Below are 12653 nucleotides of genomic sequence, written 5' to 3'. Positions count from 1 at the left end.
GGGCGAGCCGCAGCGGGTCCCCTGTCGGGCTGGGGCCGCCAGCGGGGGGACCGCGGCCTAGACGTTCGCCCCGGCAGCCGTTGGGAAACACATATTCGACTCTTATTGTCTGCTGCCCCGGTTCTGCTGGACTGCCTGGCGCGTAGTTATCTTCTTAAACATGGGAAATATTTTAGGCAAAGACGCGTAGAGGTTAGGACCACCACGAGTATATTCAGGAGCAAGTTAAGAAACAAAGAAACCAAAAAGGTGAATCCTCTGTGTACCCCGTCCCTAGCGCATTGCGCTCGTCCACCTTTTCTATCTCGAGCTGTCCCTAAGTAAGGCGTAGTATTTTGACAGCTGCTAATGTTCTGAAATTGTTTAAGCGCATCGTCTAGGACATGTTCGTGTAACTAACTTATTCCAAGAAACCCAAAGTGCCTTACTCTTTTAGGGAAAGGTTCCGGTGCCCTCGATAAAATTTTCAGACAGCTTCCCCCTTCTCTCCAAAGTCCTACTTTTTCCAAAGCTCTTCGAAGTGCTCTGACGACCTCTGGGAGAAAGACTCGGGAACGACATCAGTCCCTTTCTTTTACCCCGTTACCCAGTTACAAAGGAAACCAGCCACAGTCATGAATTGTGGAATTCATTGACCTTGAGGCAGGTGTTAAGTCTGATGGAGCACCAGCATAGAAGAACTGCAAGAACGTAGCAGGGTGTTTGGACCTGAGGATGTTTTGGTCAAAGTCTCCCTCCACCACATTGTCCGCCCAGCTTCTACCCACTATTCTATCCTTTCATGTTTCTCCATCTTGCAACATTTTTTGACAATTGTGACTTTGCCAAGAAGTAAATACAAGCTAGAAGCCTTTTTTCCAGCTTGGAACATTCCTGATACAAATAACACAAAATGAAGTCAACTGAGGTGAAACTGCATGTGGTTGAATTGGTTCTGGACTTGTAAATAATGAGAACCAATATTTTAGACAAAATTTGAATCAGCAAGTTGGACTCAGAGTAATAATGACCCCAAGAAATCTCACAGTGGCAGAAGACAGTGAAATTTTATATATACGAAATGTAGGTTGATGAATCAGATCTTTGTGTATAACTTAAAAGAAAAAAGCTGCTCCCGGTGAAAATAATAGCAAAATAGAAATGGGATGGAAAACATTTGGATACAATGTTACTGCACTGTGTAGAGAGCTGATCAAGGAATTAAGTTGGCTTAGTGAAATCTGCTGTAGAAATGCTATCTTACTAAAAAAATGCATTAATGTCTGCATACAATTGGATTAAACTATCCTGGGGGTCAGAATTGTTGTTTGTTGCTAGTTGCCGTGGTGGTGTTTCCATCTCATGGTGACCCCATTGTGTGCAGTACTTCTACTCCGTGGAGTTTTCAAGGCTGTGACCTTTCAGAAGCAGATTGCCAAGGTTGTTTTCTGTGGTGCCTCTGAGTAGGTTCTAACCACCAACAATTTGGCTAGTGTGTGCCACCCAGGGTGCTGGGGTCAGAATAATGGGGTCATAATAAACCTCTACCAAGATGAAAAGAAAATTAAGTCTGGGAAACGTAGGCGTCTCATATATCTATTTATGATAGTTGGTTGTGAGGATCAAAGCTGCTGGGGGTCTAAGAAAGAGTGAGGAGCATTGGAAACAGATTTTTTCTTTGAAAAGTGACGGAAAACTGAGAGCTGTTTTCTTTGGCCAAAAACCACACTTTCACTAAAAATATCTATGACTTCAATTTAGCTCTTCACTAAATGTTCCTGTACCTCGGTGTGCTTAAATCTCCCGTTTGTTCCCCAAGCTGGTAAACCAGTAAGGCCATGTGTTGGCAGAGTTTTTTTTGACAAAAATAATAGAGTAAAAATTACTTTGCTAGGTAGTGTAACCTCTGAAATATTTTTTAATGTAAATTACAGTGTCGTATTTTGCTAGTTGAGTCTCAAAAAAAATTGTTAATAAATGATACTTAAAATCTCCAATGAGAATGTTGCTTAATACTTATCTTGCAGAAGCACAAAATGGAGGTTATATAAAATAAAACCCAAAATCTCTCTCAAGGTGTATAGTTTATACTTGAGGTAATAGGTGAATTGGTTAAATAACTTGTACAGTCGGCTTGGGCACATAAATATTCTTATTTTATGTGTATGTGGAAGACCTCTCTCCTCCAAGTTAGGATGTTTTTTGCTTGTTTGGAAGAGGGGGAAGTGTGGGTGGTTGTGTAAATTTTGTATCCCAAAACAGAATAGGATTTTACTTTGTTTACTATTGTGGTAGTAGCTGGGTGCCAAAATCGTATGCTTCAATCCTGCACCAGAATTTTGGCCTCTGTCCATGATCAAGTAAACTGCCATAGGAGCAGCACCCCCCCACCCCGCGACTCTTTTTGGAATGGTATTACGTTTTTTGGGTGAAAATTAAACCAGATTGTTTGGGTTTTGGCAATCCAGGTGAGATGATGCTTTGTTGAATTTTGGAGAGATGTTTTTGCGTGTTTTTATGTTTGTGTATACAGCTTTGTATAGTACGTTTACTGCAGCTATTTACAGCCAAGTTACTGTAGCCACTGTTGCAAACATCCTTAAGAATGAAAGACTCAATTTTAATAATCAGTTGATTTCCTTTTTATTAAATTAGGTAAGTTTTTCATTTGTCTGAATGCAGTAGAAATCTAGAGACAATTTTGTACTGGCTGTTGATTTTAATATATAGGAATAATTACATCTAATTTCTCTAAAAATTTTCTAATACAGTTATTTTAAATTGATCAGCAAATAGTTGAATACCAACTACATAATTTTGTAGATGAGATAATTGAGAACTGTAGCAGTAAACACTGGGTAAAAGTACATGTTATAGGTTGAGGCTGATTATTCAGCAGTTTTGCTGGAGGATGGTGCTTTTTGCTGTCTCATAAAATTAATTCAACAACTTCAAAGTCAAGCTTTATTTTTTTTTTTTTGCTAGCCTTAAGATTTTTTCTTGATGTGATGTAGATATTTTAAATTAAGTGTAAGATTGCAGTGCTTTTGTGAACCATTTTATCTATCAGAAAAGGAAACATTTGTACTCTTAGGGTTATACTCAAATTCATTATCAAATGCCATGTTAAAAGAGAACTATTAAGATATTCAGATAGTTATAGGTTAGTGAAGGAAGTAACAGTCTAGAGCTATTTTTGGATTTAGATAGGAGCCCTGGTAGCACAGTGGTTAAGAGTTCAACTGGTAATCAAAAGGTCGGCAGTTTGAATCTACCAGCCACTACTTGGAAACTATGAGGAGGTTCTACTCTGTCCTATAAAGTCCCTGTGACACAGAATTGACTTGACGGCAACGGGATTTTTGGTTTGCAGTGCTGGATGACTGGATGTATGTGCTTTAAATGTTGTTAGGTGCCTTTGAGTCACTTCTGACTCCTAGCAACCCTGTGTACGACAGAAGGAAACCCTGCCCAATTCTGCACAATCGTTACATTTGAGCCCATTGTTGCAGACACTGTGTCAGTCCATCTCCTTGAGAGTCTTCCTCTTTTTTGCTGCCCCTCTGCCAAGCATGATATCCTTTTCCAGGGACTGGTCCCTCCTGATAACATAACCAAAGTACATAAGACAAAGTCTCGTCAGTCTCTCTTCTAAGGAGCATTCTGGCTGTACTTCTTCCAAGGTAGATTTATTTGTTCTTCTGGCAGTCCATGGTATATTGGGTATTCTTCGCCAACACTGTAATTTAAAGGCATCAATTATTCTTCGATCTTCCTTATTCATTGTCCAGCTTTCGCATGTATGTGCAGCTTTCCCATGTATGTGAGACGATTGAAAATACCATGGCTTGGGTCAGGTGCACCTTAGTCCTCAAGGTGACATCTTTGCCTTTTAATACTTTAGAAAAGATTTTTTGCACCAGATTTTTTTTGCAGGAAATTCGTGGAAATGATGCAGAGTCAAGACATGATTGGAATTCTTTTAGGAACATTGGTGGGTTTGGGGGGGAAGTTTTTTGGGGGAATTGGAGAGGTTATGGAGTCCCTGGGTGGTGCAAACAGTTAAGCACTCGACTGGTAACCAGAAGGTTGGTGATTCGAATCCACCCAGAGGTCCCTCAGAAGACAGGCCTGGCAGTCTGCTTCCGAAATGTCACAGCCTAGAAAACCCTATGGAGCAGTTCTACTCTGCAGCACAGGGAGTCACCAGGAGTTGACTCAACGGCAACTGGTTTGGTTATGGTGTGGAGATAGTGTATAGAATGTGATGTGCCCTTGTGTGAAGTATGTGTTCTTTGTCTAATTAAATTATATAATAATATATAATAATATAAATAATAATTTATATATTATATAATAATTATATAATAATTGAGAATTGGTATTTGTTTTACCCATTTCTTGTCTTCCTTAGGTGCTTAAATTAGGTGTTGGCAAATAGATTCCTTTGGCTAGGAAAGACAAGAATTGAACGTTTAGCTAGAGAGAAAACGGGTATGAGTGGTAAAGGATCTCAGTGACTTAGGGGTTTAGATTCTATAAGTAATCAAAGTGTTTCCAAGCCAGAGACATGAGGAAGAATATTCTAACTGACATAAAATGTATTGGAAAGAAATTTAGAAGCCACAGTATAGGAAGGAGACTTTTGGCTTTGAATGCAGTTGATAACTTTAGAAAGAAAGGTGTGGATGTAAGATCAATTAGCTAGAATCAGGAGGGTTTGGTAGTAGACTGTAGAGTCAAGACTCTAAATTTGAGACTGTAGAACTGGGGTAATGGTGGTCCTATGGCTAATAAGGAGAAAATCTGAAAAAAGTGATTTGTATGTAGAGGAGGACTTTTATATTGTATCTTAGAAGCATATTCTCAGACTTACTGCAAAACATAGCTAGTTTGTTTCAGTGGGCAGTACTTAAGTTCTTTAGTTGTTTCAACTGACATCTTGTTAGTAAAGTAGAAATTCTTTCGGAGTTATAAAGTGTTTTTTGTAACTGTGGTTTTTCTTTCCTTCACCACATGAACCTAGTTGGGAAGGTTGAATTTGGAACAGCTGATTATCAGAAGAGAAAGTATGTGATAAGAGAATCTTGACTCCCTAAAAATAAAAAGCTTGGACATTTTTTGTTTTGTAGTATTTCTGGTTCATACATTTTTACAGAAGTAGGTTCGTAACATTTGGTCCTAAAACTTGCTAGGTACTTCCCAAGTAATGCAGTCGGTTTATAGATAAGGAATCTGAAATTAATCTTTTTCTCACAGTTGTGATTCATTTTCTTTTTAACTTGTTTCTTTGTGGTAGCTCTCTAGAGCTAGTATTTTCATACAGTATAAATGACAGTTTCTTTTTTTTCTTCCTAGCATCCAAAAGGAAAACCATCAGAATGACACCTTCTCAGGTTACCTTTGAAATAAGAGGAACTCTTTTACCAGGTATTGTAAAGTTTTACATTTTAAAAAATCAGCATTTTTCTCTTCTTTAGATTATCTTAACTATGGCATTATTAGAGTGGGCCTAAATTTTACAGGACAGTATTTTTAGGCCTTACCTAAATGTCAGAATGCCTCAGTGTCAGAAATGTGCCCAGAGCGTAGTCAACTCAAGGAGAATTCCTCTCCAAATAGTGTCTTATTCTCATATATTTTCCAAGAGAGCTGTGAGTTTATTTAAATTTGGACAGGACAAAGATGGTTGGGCCGTGATTTTTAAGTACACGAAAATGAGGGAATTTTTGCTAGTGCAAGAAGCTAGTGAGCTTTTTGGCTAATATGACTTGGTTTCTTGTATTTTTTGCTATCTATTAAAACAGCGGAGCCTTGGTAGCGCAGTCGTTAAGAGCTACAGCTGCTAACCAGAAGGTCCGCAGTTTGAATCTACCAGCCACTCCTTGGGAACCCTGTGGGGCAGTTCTACTCTGTCCTATGGGACTGCTATGAGTTGAAATCGACTTGGCAGTAACGGGTTTGGTCTTTTGGTTTTTTTATTAAAACAGTGTGAAACAATTTTAGTATAAGATAGCTCATCAAAATAGTATAATTATTTTTCCCCTTTAGTAGTACTTACTGGGAATTTAAAAATTCATTTTCACAATCTCATAATTAAGTTAAGGAAATTTGCTATGAAAAGGTGTGTACCTGGGTTGTATACCTCCTTGTTCAATATACTCTGGCTACAAACAACCCGTTGCTGTGAAGTCAGTTCCAACTCTTGGATTCTGACTTATGGTGACCTCTTGTACCTCAGGGTAGATCGACACTACACAGAGTCATGGTCATCTTGGCTGTAATCACCAGGCCTATCTTCTGCATTGACCCTGGATGAATTCAAACCACCAGCCTTTCAGTTAGTAGCCAAGAGCAAACCATTTGTACCACCCACTCTGGCTATACTGTTCTTTTTCCTTGTTTCTCATATCTGCTGTGTTCCTTCCCCCCTTTCTTCCTCTTTTGGGCCCTTCTCAAATTCTGTTTCCTCTGCCTCAATCTGTGGACCCCACCTTAACTCTTCCCTGCCTGAGCCTCTCACTTTCCACTAGATTAGGGTCCTGGTGAAATTCTCTCAGAATCCCAGCACTACTTCGTGGCACCTCTCACAGTTTTTATAGAACTATTTGGATAATTTTGTTTGTGAACAGATTGTAAGGCCTATGAGAACAGGACGTTGTCTTGTTATGTTGAATTCCCACACCTACCATAGTACCTGGCTCAGAGCAGGGACTTAGTAAATATGTATTCAAAGAATGAAGGAGTAGCTCATCTATATCCAGTGTTTTTGTTCTAGCAACCAACACAATTGTCTGTGTATGTGTCTCCAAATGTCCAAATTCAAATTCTTAGCCGGGCAGGATTCTGCAAGCTGAAGATTGGTAGTCACTCAGTGGATTGGCTTCCTTGGGTTGAATGCCTGCCTCTGTCCAGTGGGTGGCCTCCTCTGTGGTGAAAAGACTGCAGAATTCTATTGTAGCTTTTAGGGAGTTATAGGCAGGCAGTTTAAGCTAGAAGGAGCTGGCTGTGTCAGGTGAACGCCACGGAAGGGTCAGCTTGAGGGAGGACCCTCCTTTTCAGAGACTAAAGGGAAGGAGATAATGGTGGGTGTGAATGTACATGAATCTGTAGGTGGGAGAGAAGAAGTAGAAGGACTGGGAGGGGATGTTAGAGAGACTCCTCTTCATCCCCCATTACCTTGGTTTCCTTACAGTGGCAAGAGGAGTTGCTCTCTGCTGAATATGGGGAGAGGGGAACACAGAGACGGGTGGAGTGGGAGCCATTGAGGTGAGTGGAGGAAACAAGTAAAAAGCATATGTGCCACACTAATGCAGGGTGTTAATGATAGAAGAAAGGAGCGTGTCTTAGTTTGCTAGTGCTGCTGTAACAGAAACACAAGTGGGTGGTTTTAAAGAACAGAAATTTATTTTCTCACAGTCTAGAAGGCTAGAAGTCTGAAATCAGGGCACTGGTTCTAGGGGAAGGCTCTCGCTGTTGTCTCTGGGAGAAGATCTTTTTCATTTTCTGTAAACCTGGCATTTCTTGATTCCTTGGTGATCTCCATGTGGCATGAATCTTTCCCTCCTTTTGTGCTTGCTTCTGTGTGCCTAATCTCTTCATATCTAAAAAGTGAATAGGTTTAAGACTGAAATGGTCTTATTAACATAACAAGGAAAATACCATTCCCAAATGGGATTACATCCACAGGTACAGGGGTCAGGATTCGAACTTATATTTTGGGTGGGGGGATACAGTTCAATCCACAACAGGGTATATATATGAGGGAGAGAGGGGTATATGAGTTCTTCACTTTCTGTGCAGTTTTTCTGTAAACCTAAAACTGTTATAAAAAAAGTGTATTTTTTTTTTTTTTGAAAAGGGTGTGTGAGGGTACTGTTTGCAAATTTTATAGTTAGTACTGTGGTCTTTATAATTTCTTATAAATGAAGGCTGATTAAAAAAGATCTGTTCTAGTAAACAAAATCAGTATTTTCTTTTTTCCTCAAAGAAATCATATTTTAAGGAAATCAGCAAAAGAAAGTAACATTGCAGGAGGGAATTGGTGAAATACAGGAATACCTGTAGTATTGACCACTGACCCTCCAAGTTTTACTTTTTCCATTTAGAATGTACGTTCTTTTCGGAGCAAAAAGTAGCCTGCTCGTTGTATGGGGACAACTAATAACTGACTCCATGAAGACATTTTTGTGGGACTTTACTTTTGAGGAAGAAGTGTAATGGGCCCAAATAAGTGATTTTATGATGATCTGTACTTCGAGAAGGGAACCCTCGTGGCACAGTGGTTAAGCACTCGGCTGCTAACCGAAAGGTCAGCGGTTCGAACCCACCAGCCGGTCTAAGGGAGAAAGAAGTGGCAGTCTGCTTCTGTAAAGATTATAGCCTTGGAAGCCCTATGGGGCAGTTCTCACCTGTCCTATAGTGTCGCTGTGAGTCAGAATTGACTCGTTGGCGACGGGTGTGGATACTTTGGGAGCTAGGAGCCTAAGACTATTAAATAGCAACATATACAGTCTTGGAAATGAATATTTGTGCTTTGTACTTAGTAGTGGTTAAGCGCTCAGCTACTAACAAAGGTTGGCGGTTCATCCACCAGCCTCTCCGTGGGAGAAAGATACGGCAGTCTGCTTGCATATAGATTGTAGCCTTGGAAACCCTATGGGCAGTTCTGCTCTGTCCTGTAGGGTTGCTATGAGTCAGAATTGACTTGATAGCAATGGGTTTGGTATTTAGCTCCACCCTTTCTTTTTTCAATCAGGGATGATTATCTAAATAATTATTTAATTAGCTTAAGTTAATTACAAAAAGAATCTGGTTACTTTAATGGATTGGTGAATATTTTGACATGAAATCCCTATATTTAACTATCCTATGTTTTACACATATGTATTCAGAACTCTGAAAAATTCTGAATAGTAGCACATTTTGAGTTAAGTTTTAGATGGCCTGAGCTTATAAAATGCTCATGCAGATGGCTCAAGCCAAGTACAATTCTAGTCTTACTAGAGCAGTGCCTAAAGTTTGAAAGCCAAGCTACACTCAGAATGTGGAGGTATTTATCTTATACTTTGCAGTTGGCCTCAATTCATTATCTTTATGAATTTTAATTATATGAATTCTGTGTGTCATTTTATAAGTCAAGGACTTTTGCATACTTACATCCAAGTTGTAGACCTACTGAATATACAAAATTTAACATGTGTAGGTGGTAGCTATATGTTGGTATAAGGGAAATCAATGCAGTCTATCTATTCAGTTCAGTTCCAATTCAAATCTATTCCATTCTGTTCCCAATTGCACATGCAAACTTCTTCCTCTGATCCTAACCACTGAGCTAGATCATACCTCAAGTTAAAGAGCATAGTCCTTCAGACTACCAGCCACGAACTTGGAGGCCCCCACAACACTATCACTTCTGACCTGCTGGCTACAAATTTGAGGGTATCCTACTACCCCCTCAGGAAGTCATCCATAAGCTCGGAGATCACCAAGGCCCCCCTCACTTCTGACCTGCTGGCTTCCACTACTTCCTTGACTTCGATAATTTGCTAGAATGACTGACAGAACTCAGGAAAGTGCTATACTTATTATGGTTTTATTATAGTAAAAAGGATATAAATGAAGAGACACACTGGGCAAGGTCTGGGAAGGTTCCCAACACAGAGCTTCCATGTCCCAGAAAGGGATGTGTTGCTGTCTTGTGTGCATCGATGTCTGTCACCAACCAGGAAGCCCATGGAGCTTCTGTGTCCGGAGACTTTACTGGGGCCTCATTACATGTTAGCGCCCTGGTGGCGCCGTGGTTAAGCACTTGGCTGCTAACCAAAAGGTTGGTAGTTTGAACCCACCAGCCGCTCCGTGTGAGGCGGTCTGCTCCCGTAAAGGTTACAGTCTTGGAAACCCTATGGGGGCAGTTCTACTCTGTCCTATAGCGTCGCTATGAGTCAGTCATAGGCTGGTGGGTTCAAACAGCTGACCTTTTGGTTAGCAGCCAAGTGCTTAACCACTGTGCCATCAGGGCTCCTTTATTACAGAGGCATGATTGATCGAGTCATGCCTCCTCACCCTAAGGTCAGCTGATATACTCTGGGTCTTTCTAGCCTAGCTAACCCGCACCTGAGTCATCTTACTATAAAAACCTGTAAAGTATTGTCGTTCTGGAGTCCTTATAGTTAACAAAGCCACTTCAATCTCTGGGGGTATTCCAAGGTTTTAGAGGTTATCTGTCTCTCAGGAACCAACGATAAAGACCAAATGTTTTGGATAAACTTAACTGTAAACCCCAAGATTTGTTTTTAAGATCTGTGGAGAAGTATTCAGATGAAATGATAGTCATTATTTTAATGAGGAAGACTAAATTTTCCACTATATATGACTTTGGTTTGAGGTTTTTTGTTACATTGCTGCTGTCCCATTGATAATTTTCCTGATTTTCAGCTTGTTAATAAACTGTTTGAGTTCCTGGAAAGTATTGGTTAGTGTTTCTTTAGAATACTTATCTGCATTTAGTATTTGCTTTTTCAAATTGGAAGCTGCCTTGAAGTCAGGAACTGTGTTTTGGTCACTTTGTATTCTTGGTGCCCAACAATATGTGCTTGATACTGGCTCAATAAATAGCTGAATGAAGAAAAGTTCATCCCTGTGCCTTTCTCCCTTTCTCTGGCTTCAGTTCTGTATAGGTGTGTTAATGCCAAGGTGCCAGTGTGGTACCTGGTCACACATAGCACCTTTCCAGTGAGGCTAGTCCATCTCTGGTAAAGGAGACTTCTCATCTGGTTGAACTAGTGCAACTTACTGTTTTCTTGCTTCCTAAAACTAAAATGGGAAACGTTCTTACTTATTCCACTGTAACTGCTTGTTCTGTTTCCTTAGGAGAAGTTTTTGCAATATGTGGAAGCTGTGATGCTTTGGGAAATTGGAATCCTCAAAATGCTGTAACTCTTTTTCGAGAGAATGAGACAGGTGAAGGGTAAGCATGGAGATGTTGAGTTACAGAATAACTGTGACATCCTTGGTTTTGTTTTGTTTTTTTTTTAATTTTATTTTAGTTTTAACTTTTGTGAAAGTTGTCACATGCACAGTTTAAAGACTGAAATCGTTTTACAAAATTTGTTGTGAAAACACAGGTTCCTGTGTTCCTTGGTTACCACCTGTCAAGCAAGCACTTTCAATTCTTGGCTGATTCTTTTGGTATTTACCAGCATGTTTCTAAATAATAGGCTTATATTGCTATTTTTTATTTTTAAAAAATGTTTAGGCATTATCTTTTGGCTTCTGATTGCATATTCTTGATAAAAGATATTCAAAATTACTTTTTGTTTTAGCCTATAAAATTATTTTCTTGAAGTAATGGTTTAATTACAAGTAACAAGAGTAGAGCACATACTAAGGAGTGCTGGTGAACAAGAGTAGAACACATACTAAGGAGCCTAGGTGGCACAACAGTTAAGCTTTTGGCTACTAACTGAAAGATAGGTGGTTCAAACTCGCCCAGTGGTTTTGCAGAAGAAAGACCTGGTGATCTGCTCTGTTAAAGATTATAACCTAGAAAACTCTGGAGGCAGTTCTACTCTTGTCACATGGGGTCGCTCAGTCAAAATTGACTCGATGGCACCTAACAACTGCAAGAACACATACTTAGATATCTTAGCTAAAGTAATGGAATGAATTCACTACCAGCATTAAATATAGAACTGGATTTAGCATGGGTGTATTGGTTCATTGGACTGGGAAAAGGGGGAGCTAGGTGTTGGTAATCAGCTCTGCAGCTAACTGTAATCTTGGGTAGATTTACTGTCTTTAGGCCTCAGTCACCATATCTGTACAGTATAGGGGTTGGTTTACAGTCTGTGAATATCAACAAAGGTGATACTTACCCACTCGGTATTTGGACTTGTTATGGGTTGTCAAAGTGTATGTGTGAGGGGAGGAGGAGGGAAGAGATCCTGAATAGGCTACAAATACATCCGTTACACCTATGGAGAAACACTAGACTGGGTGATTAAGGCTCTTTAGGCTCAAATTCTATTTTTCAGTAGAGCAGCACTACTCAAAATATGGCCTGTGGACCATGTTAGTCCAAAAACTTTTTTATCAGTCCATGATGTGAGAAATAAAAAAATTGAGAGCCAGCATTTAGAAATGTTTATAGCAGTTTGACATTGTCAGGACACCCATGTATGTCATCCGTGGATTCATCTCATTGAACTGGGTACGTAGACCAGAAGTACTGGTTGCAGAACAGATTGAATAAAATAAACAAGCAAGCAAACAAAACTAGTCCTTCACAGCAGGTAATTTGAGGAGTACTGATGGCAGAGCAAAGAAAAATAAGAGAGTAAAACAATACCATAAGCTAAGGGAATGGAAACAAAAAATAGAGCAGCCTTTAGCTGGAATGACAAGAGAGAAGATGCAGATAACCGAAATAAAAAATGAAAGAAGGGATGTAACAACCGACACGGTGGAAATAATGAGAATTATGACAATATTAAGAACTACAGTGGCAGCAAACTAGATAACTTAGATGAAATGGACAGATTTCTTAGAAGCACACAACGTACCTGACTGACTCAAGAGGAAATAAAGTCTCAACAGACCCATAACAAATGAAGAGATTGAATCAGTGATCAAAAACCTCCCAGCCAAAAAAAGTCCCAAACCAGATGGCTTCA

General features: G+C 39.7%; 1 protein-coding gene across 9 annotated transcripts in view; it reads left to right on the top strand.

Moving 5' to 3' along the window:
• The window catches only part of GPCPD1 (glycerophosphocholine phosphodiesterase 1), an 89872-nt gene that overhangs the window by 25282 nt on the left and 51937 nt on the right, over window positions 1-12653 (top strand). For 4 of the 9 annotated variants that reach the window (XM_004383047.3, XM_023737541.1, XM_023737540.1 and 1 more), the window contains 2 exons: window positions 5338-5409; window positions 10852-10948. In XM_004383047.3, the coding sequence (XP_004383104.1) occupies window positions 5361-5409; window positions 10852-10948 (146 nt within the window). In that variant the 5' untranslated portion in view covers window positions 5338-5360. The other 5 variants (XM_023737537.1, XM_023737538.1, XM_023737539.1 and 2 more) reach the window with 5 other exon arrangements.

Source organism: Trichechus manatus, unplaced genomic scaffold, assembly GCF_000243295.1.
Source record: "Trichechus manatus latirostris isolate Lorelei unplaced genomic scaffold, TriManLat1.0 scaffold00104, whole genome shotgun sequence".
Taxonomy (NCBI): Eukaryota; Metazoa; Chordata; class Mammalia; order Sirenia; family Trichechidae; genus Trichechus; species Trichechus manatus.
The sequence above is the reverse complement of the archived record's forward strand: the minus strand, read 5'-3'. Positions and strand labels throughout refer to the sequence as shown.